The sequence below is a fragment of the Camellia sinensis genome, chromosome 3 (genome assembly GCF_055761805.1).
Source record: "Camellia sinensis isolate YWXY chromosome 3, ASM5576180v1, whole genome shotgun sequence".
NCBI classification, from domain to species: Eukaryota; Viridiplantae; Streptophyta; class Magnoliopsida; order Ericales; family Theaceae; genus Camellia; species Camellia sinensis.
Window position 1 is genome coordinate 66,422,550 of NC_138963.1, and position 19,540 is coordinate 66,442,089.

General features: G+C 41.9%; 1 protein-coding gene across 5 annotated transcripts; it reads left to right on the forward strand.

Annotated features, from left to right (window-relative positions):
* The first annotated feature begins 1,396 nt into the window (after positions 1-1,396).
* Positions 1,397-15,826, forward strand: LOC145789146 (cell division control protein 6 homolog B-like). Of its 5 annotated transcripts, none has more exons than XM_082919950.1 (8): positions 1,397-1,685; positions 1,788-1,896; positions 7,335-7,385; positions 7,632-7,681; positions 8,681-8,813; positions 9,019-9,108; positions 9,728-9,790; positions 15,409-15,826. In XM_082919950.1, exons 2-8 carry the CDS (start codon positions 1,861-1,863, stop codon positions 15,526-15,528), a joined length of 543 nt encoding a protein of 180 aa, XP_082776076.1. In that variant the 5' UTR covers positions 1,397-1,685; positions 1,788-1,860; the 3' UTR covers positions 15,529-15,826. The 5 variants fall into 5 exon arrangements, with proteins under 5 accessions (XP_082776076.1, XP_082776077.1, XP_082776073.1 ...); XM_082919951.1 differs by having other exon boundaries at positions 8,684-8,813; XM_082919947.1 differs by lacking the exons at positions 1,397-1,685; positions 1,788-1,896 and adding an exon at positions 5,944-6,039.
* Positions 15,827-19,540: the final 3,714 nt, after the last annotated feature.

A 19,540-nucleotide genomic window follows, 5' to 3' on the forward strand; every position in this document is an offset into this window, starting at 1 on the left:
AATAATTTTGCAAGGAAGAGGTTATGTCCAGGACGACATCGGACCCAACAATCACCTACAAATTTGATGGAACACTCCAAGCATCCTTAATTTGATAAAAATTTTAAGACATCATTAATTTGATATTGGTTTGACATTATGATTGGAGCACCAAAATTATTTTTTTTTTAATCAAAAAATTTAAATTTGATGAAAGAAAAATGTAAGCGTAGAAGCTCTAACCGAACCTGACTAAACACTCGTTTGGCATACAAAATTTTGGGGGTAAAAGGCTATTTTAATTATAAAAGACAAAATAAGTTAAAAAGTTAATAAGGTCTCGTTTGGGAACAGGCTAATTTAGTAACTTTTTTGGCTATTTGGCTAAAATATGAACTAAAAAAAACTAGTATGTTTGAGATGACTTTTTGGTTTTTTATGAAAAGATGTGCAAAAAGTAGAGAGAAAATAAAATCTTTGACTTTTTTGTATGGGTTGTTGGCTTTTTGGCTAATTTAGTAACTTTTTGACTTTTTGACTAAAAAGTTCGGTTGCCAAACGAGGCCTAAGATAAAATGTCATATCTAAATCATAATCATTTCATTTTTTTCTCACAAAAATTAAAAAATCTATCACAAACGAAACCTTTTAATCTAAACTAAGGGTTGTTTGGGATGTCCTAAATAAGTGTACTTTTTGACTTTTTATGAAAAATGGATTGGGTATGGGTTGGGGTTTGAAGTGATGTGATAGAGAGGTGGTGTGACTTAAATAAGATGATGTGACTTAAATAGAATAGTGACTTTTTGACTTTTTGAATTTTTTTGAGGATGCCAAACTTGGCCTAAAATAGTCACAAAAAAAAATAAAAAAGTCAAAAAATCAATCAACGGCCCAATTGAACCCTAAGGCCCCGTTTGTTTTTGGGTGTAATGGATGAAAGGGCATTAGGATGGATGTGTGGTTATTTAGTGTTGTGTTTGTTTGTAGTTGGGAAAGGGATTAAGATTGAGGTTGGAAGGGGGATTGAGATGGGGGAGATGGAGGTAGTATTAGAAAAATAGTGAGGGGATTAAATTTTTATTTTATTTTTTACATATTGGAATTTTTTTAAACATTAATGTTTAATTTTTTATATTTTTTTATTTGTTTTATTATTTTATATAAAAATAATTTAATAATTTCTACACTAACAACTATCATCAAAACAAATAAAATTTGTAAAACAATTCACTCACTACTAATTCCCTCATTGTGAATCTCCTCCATTATATTTCTTAAAACAAACGGGGTTAAACGAGTTCAAATCTATTTACGCTACACATTGGCGGGAAGCACACTTGATAAAGTTACATTTTTCCCGCTAAAAACAACTCTCTCTCTCTCTCTCTCTCTCTCGACATTTGCCCCATTTTTCTTTTGTTTTTGGTACCAAACCAACACATTTTAACATCTCTGTTCTCTCTGAGTTGAGTCACAGATTCTCAGATTTGTAAGAGTTTGACCTCTTCGATCTCTCAATCATGCCGAGCATCATCAGCAATGAACTCAACGATACCAAATCCATCAAGATCAGCGACATCAGATCCAATGGCGACTCCACTCTTCGGAAGCGAAGATTGAGATCCGATTCGGCTGCAGAAGACGGAACAAAGTCTAAATCTCCTCGTCGATGCATCAATGGCGGCCTCAATTGCACTGAAAATGTGAGTCTGAAAGTACTTCGATTTGCATCTGTTGATATTCTGCCATTGATGGTGATAGTGTTGGAGCTTCTTACATTTTTATTTTTTTTTTTTTATCTCCAGGGAATTATTGAAAAAGAATCTGGTGATAATAAGGTTGTCAAATCTCGTGAATTGCTGGTGAAAAAATTGTCTGATGATTTTATTGACAAACCAAAGTGGAATCCAAGAGGCAAGTTTGAGCAATTAAACAATTTTATAGGTTGTGCTTTTATTAAGGGCAATTGGCACGAAGTTTAAAATGTGGAGTTTAAATTAATAAAATTAAAATTATGAGAACTAAAATGAAATTTCCCTCAAATTAGAGGATTAATGATATATTTGACGTTCGAATAACTATTAACCATTATGAAATTAAATCCATCTTTCTCTTTCATCAAATCGTCAAAAAATTTAGATGTAAAGTTCAAAAGACACAATGCATTTGTACTCACCGCCGCAAGTGTGTATATGTATATATATATATATATATGGACACATACGGTTGTGTGCAGGGAAGATGAGAAGAAAGGGTTTTGGAGTTCTGTAAACAATGCATAGAGCATGTTAAACCTACTCCACTAAACCTAACCCACTACACCACTATCACCTCACCTACTCCACTAAACCTAACCCACTACACCACTACCACCTCCACTTCACCTACTCCACCACTCCATCTCCACTTTACATCTCCTATATAATGTACATACAATACAATCAACATCAATCAATAATACATCAATATATATACATAATTTGTTCTCTCTCTTTCTATATGTATTAATTTTAACATGGTATCAGAGCTGTAAGATTTAGGCCTGTATTTTGTTTTCTCATCGGCGGGCAGCCGGCGGGCAACCTTGCTTTCGCTGCTCGCTGGCATTTTCTACACATACCTTCACTTTCCTGCATCTTCCAACTCTCCCCAACCTTGCCTTTCACCGCCCTCGAGCAATCCACGGCGTCAAGATTTCCGGCCGTTTCTCGACCATAGACCTGACAGCCTGGTTGTTCCATTTTGATGCATAATAAGGTTCTTTCTGTTGTTGGACTTCTTCAAGATAAAGTCGATCCTTATCCACGGAGATCGTCGACCTTGGATCGATCCTCCTCGGTCTTCTCCTCTTAGGGCTTCAACCTCTCCTGATTGGCGACGAACTCTTCTTCCCAGCAACCACTTGATCGGCCTACTAAACTTCCTAACCTTCCTCCTCTCAGTCCTCATCCTGGGCGGCGGCATATGGCTCAGCACCCGAGCTACCAACACGGACTGCCTGAAGTTCCTCCAGTGGCCCATCATCATCATCGGCGTCTCCATCATGGTCGTCTCGCTAGCGGGCTTCGCCGGGGCCTGTTACCGCAACAGTTTCCTCATGTACGTCTACTCGTGGGAAGCGACATGGACTGCACCACGTGGAGCAACGACCAACAGCAGCTACGCTACGACTGCAACTCCTGCAAGGCCGGTGTTCTGGCCAGCCTGAAAAAGAGTTGGAGAAAGAAAACAGTGTCGCCTTCGACTGTCTTCACTTCCTCCGGCCCCGGCGCCACCCACCTCGTCCGCGGCCTCGCCGACGCCATGCTCGACCGCGGCCTCGCCGACGCCATGCTCGACCGCATCCATGTCGTGGCCATCACTGGTCCCGTCCTCTTATACTATCTCTCTCAATCAATGTTTTTTTTTTATATTCTAACCCATCCTCTTTTCTTTCTTTTATTTTCCTATCTCTCTCTCTCTCTCTCTAGTTGAGCCGTGATTGATTTTTTTTTTATTTTTCTCTTCTTTTTTTTTTTATTAAAACAAACATAATCATCTCCTTTTACCCCACTTTACCTTTATTTATTTTATTTTATCTTCTCTTTTTCTTTATCTGCAACTGCTCCCACACGGCACATGCTTTCACTATTACTATATATTATTATTATTATTATTCTTACACAATCAAACCATTAATATATTATTATTATATAGTTTTCAAGCCCACGGTTTTCCATTATTATTATTATTATTATTATTATTATTTTTTTTATTTTTTTTATTTTTGCAAAAAAAAACAAAAAAAAACAAAAAAACAAAACTAGAAAACAGGCAGCAGACGAACTGCATTCATACCCACTACACTCTTTTATTCACGTGGGGGTTCACCCCGATCCACATTTTACAAAAAAAAAAAAAAACAACAACAACAACAACCACACACAACAAAAACAACAACAAAAAAAAAAAAAAACAAAACAAAACAAAACAAAAAAACACCCACAGTGGGATTTTTCTTCTCTACTCTACTGCGGGTCGCTTCTTCTTGCCTCCATCCTGGGCGGCCCTTGATGGTGTTGCCTCTGTGCTTCCTAATCCACCAAGCACATTCACTCCCCCCTACTCCTCCACTGCAGTATATGGCGGACCTCCAAATCGGAACATCACGGTGGCCTTCCGCTTCAGCTCCTTATTTTTCGCCTTTAGCACACTTATCTCTGCTCGCGCATCCTTATACATGCGTTGGAGCAGAGCCAGTTGGGCGTTTAACTGCTGCACCTCATTTGTCCTACTCTGCAGCTGGTGCGACAAGTTTGTGACCGCGGTCATGGTTTCCACACATGACTTCAAAGTATACTGATTGGCCTCCACATCCGACTGCACTGCCATTCTTTGCTCCACAGACCGCATCGGAAAGTTCAACGGAGCAAACTCCGGGGCGCTTGGTTGAGGTTCCAGTGCCACCGCACCAGTTATCTCTCTTGTTGACTCGTTGAGGTCGGGAAAGAGGGTGAGCAGTCCACGGGAAGACGAGGCCATTTTCTGGGCAACAGAGTGTTACAGACTATCTCTCTCAGCAAAAGGAACTATCTCTCTCAGCAAAACGGAGAGTTTTTTTTTCAGAGTTTTTTTTTTAGCGGGTTTTCTGCCTCAGCCTCAGCCTCCGCTTCGGTTTATAAAGACCACGACAAACCGGGCGCGCAAGCCAAGGCAGACACGCGCATCATGCGCTGCTCGGCGCTCGACGACAAATTGGGCGCGCCTTTTGATGGCACGCCTTTTTGAAAGATTGGGCACACCTTTTGAGGGCACGACTTTTGAGGGCTCGATATCTATATCCATGTATATCTTTTGGGCAGCCTATATACACACTCATACAGTGTCTTCTACACCGGTCAGCTTTATCAATCCCTTTGTTTCAACCTCAAATAGGTTTCTATCTTTACACCTATTTGAGTTTGAGGGGGGGTTATACACAGTATCATGTATAAGTCGCCCATGGCGCACTCCCTAAGTCACCCCCTTGGTGCACCACCACAATTGCTACAACGGTCCAACATGACCCCGTAAACTGTCCCGACATTTATTCCGGTTCGCTTCTACAACAACGGTCTGACACGACCCCACAGTGTCTGCTACAAACGGTCCGACATGACCCCGTAAACTGTCTTCTATACCGGTCCGACATGACCCCATAAACTGTCTTCTACAACGGTCCGACATGACCCCATAAACTGTCTTCTACATCGGTCTGACACGACCACACAGTGTCTGCTACAACGGTCCGACATGACCCCGTAAACTGTCTTCTACACCGGTCCGACATGACCCCATAAACTGTCTTCTACAACAGTCCGACATGACCCCGTAAACTGTCTTCTACACCGGTCCGACATGACCCCATAAACTGTCTTCTACAACGGTCCGACATGACCCCATAAACTGTCTTCTACATCGGTCTGACACGACCACACAGTGTCTGCTACAACGGTCCGACATGACCTCGTAAACTGTCCTGCTACAACGGTCCGACATGACCCCATAAACTGTCTTCTACAACGGTCTGACACGACCACACAGTGTTTGCTACAACGGTCCGACATGACCCCGTAAACTGTCTGACACGACCATACCGTGTCTCCTATCCTGTTTTGTTTTTATTTATCAGTTTACTTTCATGTTTTGTTACTCTCTCCAAACTCAAGTTGGTTTGTGTCTAACCCCCTTGAGTTTGAGGGGGGCTGTTAAACCTACTCCACTAAACCTAACCCACTACACCACTATCACCTCACCTACTCCACTAAACCTAATCCACTACACCACTACCACCTCCACTTCACCTACTCCACCACTCCATCTCCACTTTACATCTCCTATATAATGTACATACAATACAATCAACATCAATCAATAATACATCAATATATATACATAATTTGTTCTCTCTCTTTCTATATGTATTAATTTTAACAGAGCAAGAGAAAGCAGGGAGTTTGTATGTGTTGATGACCAGGGACTGGGAAATCGCTGTTGATGGAAAGAGTTAAAGACTCTCTGGTCGATTGGGCACAGGGGGTAAGCTGATTGCCCTTAATTGAATAAGTGTTTGGTTGAAAATGTTAATCTTGCTGCATTACCGATTTGTATTCAACAAACAAATTATCGGTCACTCCTTTGTTTGGAAATTGTTAAGGGAAAAGTTGAGAACATGTTTTAAGGATTCTATTGTTTGGCATCATTTCCATTGTTCTTGTTTTTGTCTTTGGTTTTCAATTTTTGTGTTTTTAGAAGTTTGAAAACACTATTTTTCGTGTCACTTTTATTTTAGTACAAATTTTTTGGGACCTTATGGAGCATATTTCAATTTTTCCTCAAACATGAGTTGTCTTTCAGAATTTTTTTTTTTTTTTTTTTGCTTGCCAAAACAATTTTAATATGGATGCTGCTAATGACAGCTCAATAGGCTCTCAATAAGAGAAACAAAATGTCGAAAAAATTAGAATATCAACGTATTTTTTACACATCCCAAAGCATTTTCACATTTTTTATACAATTTTTTCAAATCCACCAAGGCTATTAACAGCCCAAAGTGCTTTAATATTACTTCTTTCCTTTTCTTTTTATTTTTTATTTTTTTATAAACAAAAGCAACTTTTGAAAATGATACCAAACAAAATGAATTATACCACAAATGCTAGTATGATTTTCTCTTTTTGTGCAATCCCGGGCACAATTTTCACTTGCACTCACTTGCATTACATTGATTGCAATTATTTTCCCAATTTTGAAAGCTAGCTCTTCAGCTGATCTTTGCACAAGTCATTTGAATGGAACGTAATAAGAATCATTATGTCATAATTTACCTTTTATGGAGTTCGACGTAGGATATTACATGCAAATGCAGGTTAATTGATAAGGAAGTTGGGAAATATAGACATGCATATAAATTTCCTTTTATTCTGTAATAGGTGACTTTTTTAACCCTAATACTAATTGAATCATAACTCTTGATGTCAGGCAGGTTTTCAGCCACCGGATGCATTAAGCCATAAACTGTACTTCTCTTACTAACACATCTGAAATTTTCAGTAAGGTACTGAAATCAATGGGATTATTTCTTTTGAGCACCTGAAAATTACAACTTCCATATGCTTACATTGCATTAGCTTTGGCAGATACTTGGAAAAAATCAATCTTTAAATTCTAAAACAGAATTTATTTGCTATTGACTTAAGACTGAATGCTATTCTCTTCATTTAAAAAAAATAAAAATAAAAATGGAATCTTCAAACTCTAAAACAGAATTTATTTATTTATTCATTATTTGTTATTGACTCAACTCAAGACTGAATGCTATTCTCTTCCAACAGGCACTTCCGTACATTGTCTTTCAACCGCAAGCCCTGGAACTCTGTGCCAGAGTAAGTCACCCCCATTGATTTTTTCTGTGCTCTGATAAATAATGATTGCTTCTCTTTTCTTGACACATTGCCATTAATTTGGTAGTGGATCTGTATATGTAATATTACTTGAATGAATTCCCTTGACGTAAGGATGCAGCCTCAATTTTCTATATTTCAAGTTAGCAGTGAAACTTCAGCACCAAACACCATTATGTGTAATTGTCTCATGAGCAAAGAAATTGATTATCTTTTCAAACATGGCAGAAAGTTGCAGCTGCATCTGGAGATATGAGGAAAGCTCTGTGCATCTGCAGGTTGGCCTTTTATTGCCATAGTTACAGTACTTAATTAGTAGCATATGTTGAACTTGTATTGTATTCAAGATGATTGAAATTAGATTGGTAGAAAATGTGCTTAGAAGTAATCATCAAGAAGATGACAGTGTCATTGAAATAATGTTAAAAAAAAAGTTGACTTCTATAGAATTTTTTGGACTTAATGATTACTATACATGTACACCATCTGTGTGTGAGCAATGGGTGTAATAAGCTTAACACTCTTTCGAAATATGTAAATAAGGATGTCTTCCATACTTATGTGCAGCTAAACAATTATCATGCATACAAGAGAGTAAACTTAGGGGCATAGTATGGGAATTTTTTAGATGTCAATGACCAACATTAGCCATTTTTATTTACAAGGAACGCTATATCAATAAGATGATATGGATATATTACAATCCGGCAATGTTGATGTATCAATGGTTATTATCTGCAGAAATCAATTGTACTTTTGAAAAGTGCAAATTTTAATTTAAGAGATTATAAGAACATTTTGAAAGTTTTAATGTAACAGACATATCTAAGTTTTGAAAATACAGACATCTACAAGTATATCGCTGATATTTAATTTGATGCTAATTTATATATGCCTGTGCAATTAATTACACCGATAACTATCTACTCTGCCCCTTCTCTCTCTTCTTTATGGGGCTTGGCTTCATTCAAGTGTGCATCCATGATGCTCTCCCTTGATCTCATTTTAAGCAGCACTAATGACTGAGAAATTAGATTCCACGAGAAATGTAGGAATTTGCTGTCTTTCTTGCATATATTACTATTGCTAAATCTTATTAACTGCAAGGTAGTCACTCAGCCCTGTGATAGGCTTTAAATTGTAAATGTAGTATCAGCAATATCTACAACCAATGATGTAGATGGCATATCTGTGATGAAAATGATGCTTTTGTTTTGACCAGGGTATAAACTGCAGTGTAATTACTTCGTCTTTTTTTTTTTTTTTTTCTGTTTCAGAAGTGCAATTGAGATGCTACAAGCAGAGCTGAGTGAATCTGCGTGCAATTTGGATTTCTCATTAGCAGAGAATGGGTACTCAAATCAACAGACAACTCCAGCTTGTGATTTAATAAAGCAAGGAATTGATATTGTTGGCACTTGCTATTTATATCAACTTCATCCATTCCAAGCATAAATAAGTTAAATTAATGATATAAAAACATGTTTTGTCAGTAACTGTTTGGCTCACTATATAAAGTTTTTAAACTTTTTGTTAGCCCAGCTAAAAGCAATCAGATTCAGATATCCCTTTTTAAGAATTTCATATTTCTTACAAGTTTTGCTGCTTGTCACAGGTGAGGGTTGACCATATGGCCATTGCTTTGTCAAAGACCTATAGATCACCAATAATGGACACCGTACAATCTCTTCCACAACATCAACAGGTAAGTTTGTTCTGCTAACATGATTAATTAGTTGACTATTATGACTCAAAAGATGTGCATTTTATATTGACGGGTCTGTTTAAAGGAGTTTATTCATGACTCGAAGGACTTTATTTATGCTTTGATCTAATAAGATAATCTAGATACGATGTAATTGAAAATCTAGTGTCAACTGAATTCAGTTACTAAACTAGCATGTGTGCCCTATGATTGTAACATCACGAAAATTCATCCAAAACTGAGATCTGGTGAATGTTAAAAGTGATGATAATATGGGAGGTATGTACTTATTTCAAATGTTCCTCACTTTATATATATCAATCAAATGATGTTTTTTTTTAGGCAACTCAACTTCCTGAAAGTTGTCTTTGATCTTGGCATGCCTTGTGATGTGTTTAATTGATGGCATCATAAGAAGCGTTATAAGTATTTTTGTGGAAACTTGCATAATACTATTGCAGCCAACTGTTCAGCTCTTAGAATTGGGGTCCACTGTCCAAAAGTCCAAACCAGTTTCGATAAATTGTAGCCTGTTAGTTTTTATGCTGTTTTCCTTCTTGCTCTTGCTTGTCTATATCTAGAAACATTATTCTGTTTTTTTTTTTTTCCTTGGCTTCAGATTATGCTTTGTTCTGCTGTGAAGCTTTTCCGTGGGGGAAAGAAGGATACAACTATAGGCGAGGTATATTATCTGACATAGTGTTCAATAAGATTTCAGAAGAGTACATTGTACAACAGTTAATTGAGATTTATAAGTTTTCTATATGAATGCAGCTCAGTAAGTCATACTTAGACATCTGCAAATTAACATTAATCCCACCAGTCCGAATTATTTAACTTTCATGCATGTGTAGTGTTAGTATATTATTGTATATTAATATTGTATATTAGTAGTGTTAGTCATCATTGTAGTCTATCATTATGTTTATGCTTTCATAATTGTTGTTCCCTCTTTCCTTTATGCTTTCGGTGCTAAGGCACCCTATGTCTCTTTTCCTCTCTATAAAAGAGAGGTGTACATCTCCTTGTAATCACACAGATATACAACAACTGAACAATTCAGTATTTCTCTCTCTCTCTATCACTCTCTCAAATTATTGTTTCATGGTATCAGAGCCCAGTGTTGCATTTCTGGCAATTTTCGATTTTGGTGTTTAGTCCCGTACACAGTGGCATACATCAAACCGCTCGGAATTTCCTCACGATTCCAACGGCACCAAGCCCGTCCTCAGAACACCCTCCACGCGCCCTCACGCGCCACCTTTGTCTTCGGCGCGTCACCACCTCCGCCACCACTCTCACACGCGCCCGCACGCGCCATCTGTTGCACCTTGCTTCCGCCACGCGCCTCCACGCGCCCACACAACCGCGGCTGACGTCAGCCCTACCACTCCCGTACGCCGCGCCTGCTACTGTGCGCTTTTCGTGCGCCGCTTCACTAAAGTGCACCCGCGTGCGCCTAAACGGCTACCGTGCGCCGCGCCTGCGCCTGTCCGCTATCGTGCGCTGCCGCCTCCTGCTAATGTGCTCCTTCTTGCAGCCTGCTAACGTGCGCCGCTGACATCATTGCTGACATCATCTCTGACATCATCTCTGTCCAGCATACCTTTCCTGGCTATTTTCGACCTTCCGGACTCACTGGTACACTCTGTTTTACCTAATTTTGCTCCTACAGGTCTATTCCTCTTGCTTTAATCCTACTCAACTCGTATTATGGATCGTCCTGATGCCTCCCATCCCATTTCCGTTATTTTGAATGGTTCCAACTATGTTCTGTGGGCCCAAGCCATGTCTTCCTTCCTCAAAGGCAAGAAGCTCTGGCGAATTGTCACCGGGGATGTGACTAAACCGGTTAAAGACAGTGACACTACTGAAACTACTGCTCATACTGCTACATATGAAGACCGACTTGAGGAATGGGACAGTAAAAATTACCAAATCATTACCTGGTTTCGTAATACATCTATTACCTCTATCAGTCTTCAGTTTGGTCGCTTTCAGCTTGACTCTGTAAATACTCCTGCAAAGGACATATGGAATTTTTTGAAAGAACGATACCAGACTACTGGTCTTGCCCATCAATATCAACTTCAGAACCAACTTCATCGCATGCGCCAAGAATCCACTCAGTCCATTAATGACTTCCTTTCTCAAATGTACTCTGTTTGGGATCAGCTTGCTCTTTCAGAACCAACTTGGCATAACCACGAAGATGCTGTTTTATTTACTATCTATCGCAACCAGCAACGATTGGTGCACTTTCTCATGGCTCTTACTTCCTCCTTTGAGCCCGTACGTGCCTCTCTGCTTCATCGCCATCCATTGCCCACTCTTGAACAAGCAATTTCTGAGTTGCTCTCAGAGGAGACTCGTCTTGGTACACTTCAAACTCATCATGTGGACTCTGTTCTTGCCACTCCTCCGTCCCGGCCATCATTTACCCAGCGGCCCACTGCTTGCCTCTATTGTCAGAATCGGGGCCTTTCTTCAACCCATCTCCTGGTCAACTGCCCCGTCAGATCCTGCCGCTACTGCAACAAACTTGGTCCTGGTCATCTACAACAGGATTGTTTTCGCAATCCTTCCCGATCATCCTCCAATAGCCACTCCTCTCGCGGTGGCTCTTCCCGGGGAAACTTTCATCGTTCCGGGAATCAGTCTCATCATACTGCTGCTGCTGCTTCCGGGAATCAGTCTCATCACACTGATGCTTCTGCCTCTACGGAGTTCTCTGAGTCACCTGCTCCGTCTACCTCTCGCTTTTCTCCGACAGATGTAGAGGCCATGCTAAAACAACTTCTCTCCTCTTCTGGTACACCTCCTCCTACTGCTTTGTCTGTAATCCCAGGTAACTCTTCTTGGTATTTTGACTCTGCCTGTTGTAATCATATGACCTCCAGTTCTACTATCTTTTCTTCCTCCTCCTCATCTCCTCCTTTTCCCTCCATTCATACTGCTGATGGTTCCCTCATGTCTGTCCGTCATGTTGGTACTGTTTCCACCTCTTCTTTATCTCTACCTCAAGTTTATCATATCCCTGCTCTCACTTTAAATCTTATTTCCATTGGTCAATTATGTGAACTTGGTCTAACTGTCACATTTTCTGCTACTGATTGTTTGGTACAGGACCTTCAGACGGGGCAGACTATTGGGATCGGCCGTAAGCGTGGACGTCTCTATGAACTCATTCACCTTCATGTTCCTACCTCTCCTCAGATCGCTGCTCCTACCTCTACTTCCTCATTATCTCCCTTTCATCTTTGGCATTGTCGCTTAGGGCATATTTCTGTTAATCGCTTAAAGTCTTTGGTTTCTAGTGGACAGTTGGGTCATGTAATTCCTGATCATTTCGATTGTATACCCTGTCAACTTGCTAAACAACCTGCTTTATCATTTAATAAAAGTACTTCTGTTTCCCTTGCACCTTTTGATCTTATACATTCGGATATTTGGGGACCCTCCCCTACTCCTACTATGGGGGGATCTCGTTATTTTGTTGTCTTTATTGATGATTTTTCCCGATTTACTTGGCTTTTTCTCATGAAACATCGGTCTGAACTTAAACACATTTATTATCGCTTTGCCCAAATGGTCCACACCCAATTCTCTAAAGTCATCAAAATTTTTCGCTCTGACAATGCTATGGAATATCGGGATTCAGATTTCCTTTCTTTTCTTCAGCATCATGGTACACTGCCTCATCGTTCTTGTGCTGGCATGTCCCAGCAAAATGGCCGCGCTGAACGGAAACATAGGCATATCCTTGACACTACTCGTGCTCTCCTTCTGTCTTCTTCCTGTCCTGAAAACTTTTGGGGGGAAGCTGCCCTCACTGCTGTTTACACTATCAACTGTGCTCCTACCCCTGTCATCCTTAATCAAACTCCCTTTGAACGTCTGCATGGCACTCCTCCTCCTTACGCCAATCTCCGGGTTTTTGGCTCTGCCTGCTTTGTTCTTCTTCAATCTCATGAACACACCAAACTTGAACCTCGTTCTCGTCTTTGTTGCTTTCTTGGATATGGAATTGAACATAAAGGCTTTCGCTGTTGGGATCCTCTCTCTAAACGTCTTCGTATCTCTCGCCATGTCGTTTTCTGGGAACACCAAATGTTTTCCTCGCTCTCCTCATTTCACCTACCCACACTTTCCACTTCTGTACTGTTTACTAATCCTTCCATCGATCTTTTCTCTGCTGATTTTGATACAGGGTCTTCATTCATCGAGACGCCCTTGCTCACTCCTGATTCTGTCCAGCCTGCTCCCTCTGAAGGTCTACCTCTTATTGCCACACCTCCTTCTCCACCGGTTCTTCCTCCCACCGATCCTCCTACGGGTCGACCACGCCGGGTAACTCAACCTCCTCTCCATCTTCGTGATTATATTGTTGGATCTGCTGCCTTCTCTACTTATGAACCTACCTCCTATCGTGAGGCTTGTACTAATCCTCTTTGGCAGCAAGCTATGACTGATGAACTCCAGGCCTTGGACAAAGCTCATACTTGGGATCTTGTTGATCTTCCTCCTGGCAAGACTGCAATTGGCTGCAAATGGGTTTACAAAATCAAAACACATTCTGATGGCTCTATTGAACGCTACAAAGCTCGTCTTGTTGCCAAGGGTTTCAACCAGGAATATGGTATTGATTATGAGGAGACATTCTCTCCTGTTGCTCGGCTTACCTCTGTTCGCAGTTTACTTGCCGTTGCTGCTGCTCGCCACTGGGGGCTCTTTCAGATGGATGTCAAAAATGCTTTCCTCAATGGTCATCTTCTTGAGGAGGTCTACATGCAACCTCCACCTGGGTCCACTTTTCAACCTCATCAGGTTTGCAAACTACAGCGTGCTCTCTATGGCCTCAAGCAGGCGCCTCGTGCTTGGTTTGCTACGTTCAGTTCTACCATTCATGACTTCGGGTTCACCTCTAGCTCCTATGACTCAGCTCTTTTTATACGGTCTACTTCTCATGGTACCACTCTTCTTCTTCTATATATGGATGATATGATTATCACTGGTAATGATGAAGCTGGTATTCTCCACCTCAAACAGTTTCTCCACCGACAGTTTGAAATGAAGGACCTTGGTACTCTTAACTACTTCTTAGGCCTTGAAGTCTCTCATGACTCTACTGGTTCCTATTTGTCCCAGGCCAAATATACATCCGATCTTCTGGCTCGTGCTGGTCTTACTGATTGCAAAACTACCTCTACTCCAGTTGATCCTCAGATTCGTCTCACTCCTCTCGATGGGACTCTTCTCTCTGATGCTACTCTTTATCGCCAGCTCGTCGGCAGTCTTGTCTACCTCACAGTCACTCGTCCTGACATTGCCTATGCTGTTCACATTGTCAGTCAGTACATGTCGGCTCCCCGCACTCCCCACTATACTGCTCTACTCCGCATCCTTCGCTACCTCAAAGGCACTCTGTTCCATGGCCTTCACTTCTCTGCTTCCTCCTCTCTTGAACTGCGTGCCTTTTCCGATGCTGATTGGGCTGGGGATCCTACGGATCGACGCTCTACCACAGGTTTCTGCTTCTTCTTAGGGGATTCTCTTCTTGCTTGGCGTAGCAAAAAACAATCCCTCACTGCCCGCTCTAGCACCGAAGCTGAATACCGAGCTCTTGCTGATACTACTCAGGAACTTCTCTGGCTTCGCTGGCTCCTTACTGATATGGGTGTTTCTTCTTCTGGTCCTACCCCTCTCTATTGTGACAATCAGAGTGCCATTCAGATTGCTCACAATGATGTTTTTCATGATCGCACCAAACATATTGAGATTGATTGTCACTTCATTCGCCAGCATGTTACCTGTGGTACTGTTCATCTTCTCCCTATTGCTTCAGTCGATCAACCCGCTGATATCTTCACTAAAGCTCATCCTCCTGGCCGCTTCCATGATCTTGTTTCCAAACTCAACTTAGTTGATGCTTTCCCTCCTTGAGTTTGCGGGGGGATGTTAGTATATTATTGTATATTAATATTGTATATTAGTAGTGTTAGTCATCATTGTAGTCTATCATTATGTTTATGCTTTCATAATTGTTGTTCCCTCTTTCCTTTATGCTTTCGGTGCTAAGGCACCCTATGTCTCTTTTCCTCTCTATAAAAGAGAGGTGTACATCTCCTTGTAATCACACAGATATACAACAACTGAACAATTCAGTATTTCTCTCTCTCTCTCTATCACTCTCTCAAATTATTGTTTCATGTAGAGTTCTAGGTGACCAGGTGAGCTTAATATGCTGTGTGTTCTGATTGAATTTATTTCTTTGGATATAATTCTCTATACAAGATTTAGATTGAGCACATGAAGCTTATTTCGCAATACGATACGATCCCCGTGAAATGGCAAGGTAAGATGCATGATTCAAAGTGCAGGGTCTTCTCAAACTTGGTCAATCTCGAGAAGATAAATTAAGAAGAGTAACACTAAAGTCGATGAAGCAGATGTTGCATTTGCATTGCAGGTATTAGAAAATAAATTTAAGCTTATTGTGTGCCTGATGTTTTGTTTCTGTATTCTAGTGTTATACAATGCGAAACACTGAAGTTTCAGCTTTTAGGATTGCCAACGCTATAGAGCTTTCTCATTTCTAGCTAATTCTAATTGTTTGTATTTTGGGTTTTTTGTTTGTATTCTAGTTTATTTGATGCAAAACCCGTCTGTTTCACTGTAAGATTACCTAAGCTATGGAGGTTTGAGTTAGGACATTCTGAGTGAAGGCATGTTAAACTTAACTCTCTCTCTCTCTCTCATGTTTGCATTATTCTAAAAGGCTCCATTTTCGTTGCAGATAACAATGCTTTGAAGAATGGAATATATACATCCATATCTTCCTTATAACAGAATTCTCCAAGTATTTATTTGAAGAATGAATTATACATCCATATCTTCCTTGTAACAGAATTCCCTGATATGAGTGCACTCGATAGGTTATTGAGAGGGTAATTTTTGGGAAAAATTGGGCCGAGCTGCGAGTTGGGCTTTGAGGCCCAAAACGCGAAGGACTAAGTAAAAAGGCCGTAAAGGATACTCCGGCCCAGGAGAGCAAGGTTACTCCGGCCTTGGGGAGACAAAGTTACTCCGGCCCAAGGAGGTGAAATTACTTCGGCTCACAAGTGATAAAGTTACTTCGGTTAAAGGATTGTAAATGTACTTCGGTCTGGGAGCAACTTGAAGTTAGACCGGCCTTGAAGTTATATCGACCTTAGAGGTATACTGGTTTGGGAGTTATACCGGTCGAGAGTCGTTGGTTCGGTCCAAACACACCATAGGTTGAACAGATGAGAAACCGATATAAGGGAGAGTAAAGGGAAGGGCTGAACTAAGGATAGTTCGGCCTACTTTACTTCGGTCAAATGGCAGTTCGGCCATGGAGAAAACCATCCCACTTGGTTTAAGCAGTGGGGGAGGGTGTAAAAGGATAAGCATTATCCTTAGGAGTATGAATCCTAGGAGGACTCTGCATGGAGAAATACAAGTCCTACCAGGATTGTGCCACAGGAAACTTATAAAAGCCCATAAACATCACCTTGGAGGAGGTAATTGAACACAATCTTCCTGAGAACTTAGAGCTTTTTGTCAAGTTTTCTGACTTAGGCATCGGAGAGGTTTCCGGCACACACCCGCCGGCTAGCTCACGTTTGTGTTTTCAGGTGATAAAGCGACGTCGTACGGAGGAGCGTGGACTTGGTCAACATGATTATACGAGGAGAATTATTTCCTCCCCGTACAATTGGCACCGTCTGTGGGAAGAACAGACAAGAACAAAAACCTCTTGACTAAGCTTCTCCTTTCTCTCAAATCAATGGCACACATTGAAGAACTACCACAGTCCGCCGTCGACGGACTAACTCCAGACGGGGGCGCAAGGCGTGAAGGATGACCCTCTGTCCCTCCTATGGCAGATCTGGAGCCCCAACAACATAACTCCAGGAGGAGTGGCAGGGGAAGGCGGAATAACAGCCCTCGTCACTCTCAAAGTCCTGACAGGCAAAGGAGGAGGATTGATCCTCAAGCCTTGGAAGATCGCGTAAAGGAACAAGATGAACTAATTCGGAAGATGGCGGCGGACATGGAAGCATTAAAACGCCAGATGAAGACTAAAGATGTGGCGACAGGAGAGGGGCGCAAGCACAAGACGCCCCCTCGCCACTCAGAGAATCATAGTAGGAATACTACACCCTCCCAAGGAGAGAGCAGAAGCCTCAGGACAGGCGACACTCACTCCTTATCTTCAAGGACTCGTCACTCCAGGTCTGAGAGGACGAGATCCGAAAGATCATACACTGAAGGAAGCACGTATTGGCCTTCACATTCACACCAAACCAGATCTAGACAAACGGAGCTGCCCAGGTCATCCGACTTACGAACCGTACTCGAAGAAAAAGCACGATGCAAGGAGGACGCCAGGGCAAAGGATCCACACCGAGTTTCGGCCTTACAACGGTTGGCTCCTCGGACGCATGGAAGCGTCGAGGTTGGAATGCCAATACCGCGACCGGCCTACGAACCAACGGACAAGGCATTGGCAAGACTACAGACTTCGCCGTTTGTTCCAGCAATCGAAAACGCGCCCCTACCATCAGGCTTCCTTCAGCCGAAATTCACTACCTATGAAGGGAAGACGGACCCGTATTCACACCTGAGCCACTTTCGCCAAGTCATGGCTGTGTACAGGCGAAACGAGGCCTTAATGTGCATACTCTTCCCGTCAAGTCTTGGCGACCTAGGCTTGACTTGGTTCGAAAAGCTCCCAGAGGGCAGCATAGCCTCCTGGGCCCAATTGGCAGAAGCGTTCGTAACAAGGTTTCGAACAAACACTAAAACACCGGTGGAGATAGACCAGTTACTCTCCATCGACATGGGTGAAAAAGAGACCCTCAAATCTTACAACAGTCGCTACTGGGAGACATTTAACCAGATTGGAAACTGCCCCACCAATCTAGCCATTGCGCAATATAAAAGAGGCCTACCAGTAGGGAACAGACTAAGGGATTCGATTACCATGACGCCACCCCTCACCATGGAGGCCCTGATGGAAAGAGTGCATCAGCACATCAGGGTAGAAGAGGATGGCGCACGTGCAAAAGCAAAATCTAGTGCAACCACGGTACCAGAAAAGAAGGCCTCAGCAAAGGTCAATACAGTAGATAGGCAAAACAAAAACGGGCGTGGCAGACGAGATAACGGAGAAGACCCAGACAAAAGATGGTTGAGAATCCGCACTGCCATAACAACGGTGTTCAAAAAACCAATATATCGGATTCTGAGCGAAATAAAAGACGAGCCTTTTGTCAAGTGGCCGGCCAAGCTAGGGGAAGGTCAGAAAAATTACGATGACAGATCACGGTGCACCTTCCACAAAGAAAAGGGGCACCGAACTGAGAATTGCACGCCACTGAGACAGCACTTGGAAGAATTGGTGGCAGCAGGCCACTTGGACGAATACATTGAAGGAGGGACGCAACCAGCCCCCCAAGATCATAATAATCATCCCAACAGAATGCCAATTGACGCCCCACCACAAGGCATCATCAATGTAATACATGGAGTCTTTGAACCTGAGCGTGTATGCGAGCTCAGGGGATCGATAAAGAAGGCTGAGCACTTCAGGGAAGTGTTAAGTGCCCAACCTGCCATCAAGAAGGGGAAAACAGAGGCAACAAATGTCATGTCCTTTTCAGATAAGGACTTGGATCGAATATACTGTCCTCACAATGATGCACTGGTCGTCACTCTCCGAGTCAAGGATTTTGACGTCAAGCGGATTCTGATTGACCAGGGTAGTTCATGTGAGATCATGTACTACGACACATTCAAACAACTGAAGCTGCAAGACAAAGACTTGGCACCTGCAGTTTCTCCCCTGATTGGATTTAACTCCATGCCAGAATGGCCTGTCGGCAAAATAATCCTTCCAGTCAGAGCAGGGAGTGTAACAAAACAAGTGGAGTTCTGGGTATTGAAGGTCCCCTCCACATACAACATCATCTTGGGCAGAACATGGCTGCATGCCATGCGTTCGGTAACGTCATCTTACCATCAGGTAATGCGGTTCCCCAACGACACCGGCATAATTGAAGAAGTCTATGGTGATCAGATCATGTCAAAACAATGCTTCGCCACAGCGAATGGAAACCGAGCTGCCAAAGGATACGTTCATTCGGTGGAAGAACCAGAAAGTAATGAACTATTCGCGGACGTCGGCAAAGAGGCTGGTCAGAAAGTGGTAGAGGACTTGGTGGAGGTAAAAATAGATGAGAAGAACCCGGATAAGTTCTTCTTGCTTGGCTTATCGTTGTCCAGCACTGAAAGATTAGAGGTCTTGGAATTCTTGACCTCTAATATCGAAGTGTTTGCCTGGACGCCCTACGACATGCCAGGTATTGACCCAAACTTCATCAGTCACCAACTCAATGTCCACCCA

Coding starts and splice junctions, on each gene's coding strand:
- LOC145789146 (XM_082919947.1), top strand. CDS start 5,998: ATGGAAAGAGTTAAAGACTCTCTGGTCGATTGGGCACAGGGG. Junction 7,386..7,631: donor CCCTGGAACTCTGTGCCAGA/GTAAGTCACCCC, acceptor CAAACATGGCAG/AAAGTTGCAGCTGCATCTGG. Junction 9,109..9,727: donor CTCTTCCACAACATCAACAG/GTAAGTTTGTTC, acceptor CCTTGGCTTCAG/ATTATGCTTTGTTCTGCTGT.